Genomic DNA, 7,672 nt, shown 5'->3' with positions numbered 1-7,672 from the left:
CCCTAGGAAAGTATTAAATCTGTATCTTAACATCTTAAAGACGTGAAAGCATTTTAACCAAGAGACAGTAGTGGTAATTCAATGGCTGCTGAAAGCTCAGAAAAGGTACTAGAATAACTGTGTTAACCATTGCTGGTGTGATACAAATACATAACACAGCAGATAAGCACATTAATAATGTGGATAGCTCTCTGAAAATATGCTGAATGCTCAGAATATGGCAGTGATTGGAGCTACAGGTATCTGTACAACACACGTCAATCATCTCATATGATTGCATATGTTCACCGTGCAGAAGGAAGTGCAAACACATGCAATGGCCTGAGACCAGGTTGGGGTCAAACCCTGCTCCTATTCTTCAGGAAAAGGATCACTTTTGTGATGAGTGCTCTGCTTTTCTCAGCTTTAAATATTTGCACAGTGATGAGCTGTTTCATGTGCTAAAAGGTAGTTGATGCTGGACAGCAGCAACTTTCTCTCTTAGGAACTGCCTACAAGATTTTAAAATGAGATGCCCTTGCCTCTGCTTGCTGCGGTGGCCCTGAGGAGGGCAGTGTGAGTTAGGCAAAGGCAGCAGAGGTGCAGCTCTGGTACCTGAGAAAGATGTCAAGCTACCACAATTTTTTTTTTAAAGCATTTCAGTTGAGTAAAATTTACTGGGCAATCATTTTTAAAAACAACTGGCCAGTTCAATAAAAAAAAAAAAAAAAAACCAAACTTGTATAGAAATTTATGTGACAAAAAAAGTAAGGGTAAGAAAAGGGAAGAATGTGGTCATTAACCAAGGCAAAGAGAAAGAGCAAGCTCAGGCTGTAATGCAGAGAGACTGGTTTTCTTAAGGTTCAAATGTTTGATTCAACAGTAAAGCTGCCAATGTGCTGCCATGCATGAGGTTATAGAGCTATCATTAAGGATTTGAATGGGATACACATGTGAATACACAGGTGGATACAAGGACTACTACTGCTACTGACTGAGGTGCTTCCCCACTCACAGGTAGAAAGCAGAAAAGCCACTGTAGCATGGATATGTACCTGGATGTGATTGGGGTGTGCAGGGTTGGGAATTCTCCTTCTGAAGCTTAGGACAAGCTGATGCTAGTTCCTTTTTCCTGGCACTGTTCTGCAGACTCCTTTGGACTTTCAGACCTCATAAAGCCTGCTTTATGAGGTCTGAAAGTATCATGCTGGCAGTCATGAGCCATGAAACAGGCCACACAGGACCTATGAAATGGTGACTTCATCCATTTATTGTTCTACTTCTTTGGGGTTTGCTGATGTCTATAACTAAACCAGCAGAAAAATTGCTGAGAATCTGACAAATCAACTAATATTTTTTGTTTGTTTGTTTATGTTTTGAGGGTACATCAGAAAGCTTTAGCTTTTACATCTCATGGTAATGGCCACTTAAGTGGCCATGGGCTGCTCCCCTCACCTGACTAGCATTTTACAAACAAGGAGAAGGAAGAGCAGCACATGCTGAACTTTGCTATGTAAAGCCTGCTGCTTCAAAGATTCCTTCTCCCCTCCTTCTAAATTACATTTCTGGAATTACTCAAAGTTACTTATGACCTTTTAGGGAGGGGTGTTAATGAGCAGAGGCACTGAGGGTGACAATGGGCACTTTAGTGCATAATTTGAAGGACAAAGCTCAAAACGGCAACAGCAACACAGCAAATTTACCTGTCCTCATGTTCCAGTGTGGTTATTTGTAGTGTAAATAGTTGAAATGAAATTGTATTTTAGGTCAAGATAGTGGCTAGTCAAGTAACACTAGGTTATACTGTGTTCATGAGCTTGAGGGAGGTGGTGGTAATGGTATTGTCACTCTTAAAGCTTTTTTTTCTGATTTACAGAAGAATTTTGTACTGCAACCACAACACAACCATGGTGTTTCCCAGATACAAGGGCCTCTTCTGTAGTCCTGAGTGATTTCACTAGTATTGATATCAATTTTATTTCCCCTACATAATTTAGGGATTTGCTTTAGTTCTAGATCAGTACAGCAAGGATCTGCACCCATTCAATGCATTTATAATGAAAACCATCAGAGTTGGCTGCTTTGAATATGATGTATTATTCTTATTTCTGTTGCTGCCTAATGAATGTACTGCTTTAAAAGCAGTTCTGTATAGATGCCAAATAAAAACTTAAACAAAAAATGTAACCACACTTCTACTCTACCTAAAAATGTGTAAGAAAGACATGGCAACAGAAATCAAACTGTGCTACTACTCTCCCAGATACCAAAGGCTAATCTAACCTGTCCCTGAGGAAGTATTAAAACTGTTGGGGGGAAATTGACAATTGAAAACATTTTTAAATTAGTTATTTATAAAGTCAGTTTAGGTGGTAGAAAAGAATTGTTTTTACAGCATTTTTATGTCCTTTAAGCACTTTAGCAAAGGAAACTTTTGAAAGAAAGGGAAACAGCATGACTGGCACTACAGAAAGTTATGGGACAAATACTCCCTGCACAAGACTAGCAGGTGACAAATGCAAGTAGGTAATGGAGGGAAAAGGCAGGAGAATAGTGTCAGACTCTTTGTAAACAAAGCAGCTTGGGAGATGGCTGTTCAGTGGAGCTTCTTGGCTCCCTCTTTTTTCCAGGTTTAAGATGCTAAAAGCAGTTAGTTGTGCAAAATCCAGGCCTTATATAAAAAGATGACATTTTTAGGATGCTTTGGAGCAGGGACTGAAGCTGTATATTTAGTTGGCATGCACATTTTAAAAGCCTTGGGAGAACAGCATTAAGGGGTCACCCAAAATTAAAATCAACTCATTTTCAACAAGTTATCAACAAATCAACAAATAGTATAGCATGGGAGTACGAAATGAAGTATCTCAGGGGCTGTGACATAACTTGTGCAGCAAGGTAACCCTTTGCTCTCTCTAGTGTGAAAAGCATCACATATACACTTGACAACACAATAGTCAATCCTCCCCCTTCTCCTCCCTCTTACTAATAACAGCAAATTGTAGTAGTCCCTATAGGAGTGCTGCACGGAGCAGGGATGTACCTCCACGAGGATCTGTCCTTTTCTATTTACAGCAGCAGACAAGAAATGGGAGAGAAACAGGAAATATACCTCCCTTTCATTCCATTTTCCATCTTGCTTCAGCTCAAAGTGGAGTGATAGGCTACATTTAACAAAGGTGATAAGGGTGTTCCTGGCTACAGCAGCTCTACATAAGCAAACAGAAATTTCCAGTAGAATAACAGCTGCAGTGGTGCTTAAACTGGAGCATTTTATCTCTGCTTAGTTGAATGCTGGATACTGGCACATGCTGGTATTTGCTGTGGTATGTCTTCCCCATAGCTTTACAGGAAACAGCAAAACAAACTTCCCTTTCACCCTTAGAGGGAATTAGACATGTGGCAAAATGCTCAGCTGTAGGCATAGGTGAAGAGGCAGCCAGGGTAGTGTTGCAGAGAGGGCAGTTTGACAGTGCCATTTCTCTTCGAGCAATACTCCATAAGAGCAATGAAAGGATCAATAGCCTGTGCTTGCTTCACCCATTTTAGACCTGGGATTCTTTAGCTACTCCAAATGTGACTTCAAAGGCTCTTCTTGGAGCAAAATAAATTTCCACTTTCTCTAGTGAGTTACAGGTTTAGTTACTACAATAATCTTTAGTTGGTTATCCCCTCTCATGCCAATTTTTGAAGGGAAGATGTTACTCTAAAAAGTGTCACCTTCTTACTTGTCCTATAACCCCACCTTTTCACTGACTTGTATTTATTTATTTATTTTCTAAGTTAAATAGGCTTACTGACCTGCTTTGACATCCTCACAACAGTTGCACTCACAGCTAATTGCAAGCGTGGAAGTTCTGCTGCAGTTTCTGGTGGCTCCCACTGCTGCAAATTTGAATTAAAATGAAGGCTACTGAAATGTATCACCTCTTCTGGTAGGAGCCTAATTTACAGACAGGGTTCTAGGTTCTGGGGCCATGCCAGATCCTCTGGAAGGACTCATGCTTTCCCTCCTTTGCTAGTGTGAGTGAGGGACACACAATCTCAGGTGGATAGACAATATTGACAAGCTCATTGTTTCGTAATTTATCACCAACAAATAGGCAATTAATGAACCCCAAATACTTCTTTGCTGTATACCTTGAATGTCTTCTGCCCTTTGCAACAGAGCACAGCTTGGTTTAAATGATGATATCGTAAACTCGGCCCACTCTTCCCAGCCATTCCCGTACTGCCTGGCGGACACGGATATCTGTCACGTGGCAAGTCAGCTGGCTGATACAGGGAAACACTGCTGGCTGCAGGGCTGTGAAAGTTTGGTCTGGCAAAGCCTGAATCTGGTTGAGAACTGTCAGCACCATGTTGGTCCATGCCTACGAAGAAATTGGATTAAAAAAAACCTCTTGAGAAGACCTTTCTAAACAGGTGAGCCCAGGGGCTGAGGCAGAAAATAAGGTGGTTGCAGCCTCACGAAGACTGAGTAATGCCAGCATATTCATTTAATGTTCACTGTGTCTTCCTAATTCACATTCAGTACTAAGTCATTGTTTGACTTTGTATTGCAAGTCTAATGCTCACCCTTCCTTTTTTTTGTCCCACAGAGAATAAAGTCTGCCAATTTTGATGCTTTCACTGATTTGTTCACTTGGACATGCATACAGCAAGCTTCTGTTTAGCAAAAGAACCCATTATTTTTCTCTGGAACTAACAAAAATCCCCATTCTTAAGTACTAAAGCAATGTGACAAACAGCATGGCATTTTCAAAAGCCTTCAGTGGGCTATAGCCCATAGCAGTAAGCAATGAGTTTGCTGTAGATTGTCAGTTCTCAGGATTAAGGGCAGCTTTGGCTCCAGTCATAGCAGCACTCTTGAAAGCTGAACTAGTATATGCCTGATGACACTTCACTCAAGACTGACTTTCTTTTAATAGGACAGAATCAGGTTTTTATTAATTCCAGCTCCTGAAAGATTCAGTCCTCATTATGAGGACCTCATTATATATAATACAATACTTAACAAAAAGATGATAATAACATAAATTAAAAAATGTATAGGTATCTTTTTATTTATTGCTATTATTATTAGCATTCTACAAGAATGTCCTACCTGTATCTGGGCCTCTGCATCCCTAATAGATATATTTAGGGAGCTGACTGTGGACCCTGAGCGGGGTCTCTTCTCTTGTCTCAGGATCTCTGGACCAGCACTGAATGAATGCCTCATTTGACCTTGATCTAGAAGATGTTGTGGCCGCTGGAGTACAGGTGAGTCTGGCCCTCTTGAACCCAGGAGTTCCCCTTTCTTTTCCACTTTGACCTCTTTGGTGAACGATGTCATGGCCTGTTGCTGCTTTCTCTTCTTGTATTCTGTCATAAACTTGGAGATGGTTTTGTCAGTGGCTATGGTGTAGATTTTGTTGCCAGCACTCTCCCACCATTCTTTTTTCTTGGTTTGCTCTTTTTTCTCTGGTTTAGGACTCAGGGGTGGGGGTAGCAGCAATATTTCTCCACTCCCTCCTCGAGGTGTCAAGCTGTCTCCCAGTTGGTCCCTGATTTGACTTCGGTCATCTTCTGATGGTGTGTCCTTTCCAGATAGCCCTCCAGTTGATGGGGTGGAGGTTTCTGAGTGAAAAGACGGTAAAATGAAGAAAGAGTCACCTTTGAACACTGGAGGCTCCTCTACATTATTCTCCAGGTCCAGATGCATCTGGATGTAGTTGTTGCACAGTTCCATGCAGAGCTTGTGAAGCCGCTTGATCAGCCATCCCCAGTCTGCATTGCTGACAGGCTGGACGCTCAGAGATGGGATTCGAGCCCTCCACTGCCTCTTCTCCTTCCCTCGCGGGGGACTGACCTGAGCAGTTTCTTCAAAAATGTCTTCATCTTCTGATGAACACTGCTGTGATGAGTCTGTGCTTCTCTCATCATCTTCAAAGAGAATCTTTTTCACTTGCTCTGCAGTGATGTTCTCCTGGTTTGTCAGGATTGCACAAACCAGGGCATGGAAGTAGATGTTGAAGCTCATGGCTGACTGGCGATACAAGTTGGCAGCTCCACTAATGCCAGACACTTTTTTCAACAAACACTTCAGCCCAGGTCTGGTGTCAAACTCTCTGGCTGTTCTGTAGGAGTCCAGAAGTAAGTCAAAGATGACAGCCAGGTTTTGCATGGAGATGTACCTGAGAAAACCAGCCAACTTGTTTTCTGGTACTTGTATTGCCATTTTCTCCTCCAAGTTAGAAGGGCCTTTCACAAATTCTTCCAGTAAGATGTCATATAAATTCTGGAGCAGTACTTGGTGGGACAGTAAGCTCACCACTATCGTCCTGAAAGGAATACTTGGTAAACCAAGCATGGGAAGGAAAAAAAATCATAGAATATTAAAATGGGGCATTGGGCTTGTACTAGGAATAAAAACACAATCAAATATTTCAGCTTGCTATAGCTGAGGAATTTTTAACACACAAGTTATTCCTCCTCCACCATGTCAGACAACCTTTACTTTGTCATGACAAATTGAGGCCAAAACTAGTTTACTACTCAGTTTCCATTTTCACTAATGCCCAGGAGTACTTCTTAAAAATAAACCATGAAGAGGTATCCAATCAATAAAGAAATAAGTACAGAAACATCAGCAGTGCAATGCAGCATGCAAAGAAGCTGAAGTCTGGCTGAAGGCACATTTCACTGTTTGCTCTTAAGACTTCAACTGGAACACTGAGACTCTAGCATGGAAATATCTGTTCTTAACCCTGCTCCTCACATATGATACTGGGTGATTCTTAGCTGTGCTCCTGTTAGATAAATGCTGGGAGTTGTTTCAGCCCTCACTAATTTTTGATTTGCTCAGGGGACACAGGAATGGCAAATTCCTGTGATCATAGTTTTCAGGTCTTTCATCAGTAAATAACACTGAGAGGCTTACAGGCAAGCAAGGCTTGGAAGAAAGACAGGATTGTTGTTTGGTATCTCACGGATTTCAAATTATAAACTGTGAAACCTATCTTAAGGCCTTTTTAAAAAGTCTTTATGTAAGATTACAGGACAATGTTTCAAATGGAGCTGATGCACATAATACTTGGTTTGATGTGATGGGTCAAGTTTTAATTAGCAGAGCTATCAATTAAGGAAGAGATTTTTCACTTTGCTTGCAATACTGAAGTTTTAGGTCTAAGTCAAAGCAAATCTTCATGTCACACGAGAAATTCAGTTGTAGACCTTTAATTTTTTTTGTTGCAAAAATTATTCCACTTTCAGTAAACACCTTTCAAAACTTTCGGAATGCCAAAACAAAAAGCCAAATTTTTTTTTTTTTTTTTTTTGAGAAATCCTATCAAACCCCAATTTTGAGAATGCAACATTTAAAAGAAAGTTCAGGCAAAACTGTTCTTCTTTGGTTAAATTCCCTGTGTCAGTTTGCCTACCATGACACAGCTGTTGGCGCTGATACATCAGTAAAATTTAGTAGTCTTATTATTTGACAGTGATAAAATGTTGATGATTAGCACATACAGTAGAGCTCTTTATGGGGAAGTAGTTTTCTGCTGTAAAAATCATTAGAGGCTCTGACTCAGAAAACCTCTTAAGAGCACGTATAAAGTTAAATGAGAGCTTGCAGTGATTTCAAGCAACTAATCCTGTTCCAAAAAGCAGGGTCAGGAATGAAGGAGATCTGCTTTCCTTGTAATAGCCAAAA

At 40.7% G+C, this 7,672-nt stretch overlaps 1 protein-coding gene across 1 annotated transcript in view; it reads right to left on the bottom strand.

The window, feature by feature from the left end:
- Nucleotides 1-4,157: 4,157 nt before the first annotated feature.
- Nucleotides 4,158-7,672, bottom strand: part of ARFGEF3 (ARFGEF family member 3) — a gene marked incomplete at both ends in the record, with an annotated part of 82,421 nt that continues 78,906 nt past the window's right edge. Inside the window, 2 exons of the mRNA XM_082303016.1 lie at nt 4,158-4,349; nt 5,084-6,314. Of these exons, the coding sequence (XP_082159142.1) occupies nt 4,158-4,349; nt 5,084-6,314 (1,423 nt within the window). The remainder of the gene's footprint in view (nt 4,350-5,083; nt 6,315-7,672) is intronic.

Source organism: Coloeus monedula (assembly GCF_965178545.1).
Source record: "Coloeus monedula genome assembly, chromosome: 2".
Taxonomy (NCBI): Eukaryota; Metazoa; Chordata; class Aves; order Passeriformes; family Corvidae; genus Coloeus; species Coloeus monedula.
The sequence above is the reverse complement of the archived record's forward strand: the minus strand, read 5'-3'. Positions and strand labels throughout refer to the sequence as shown.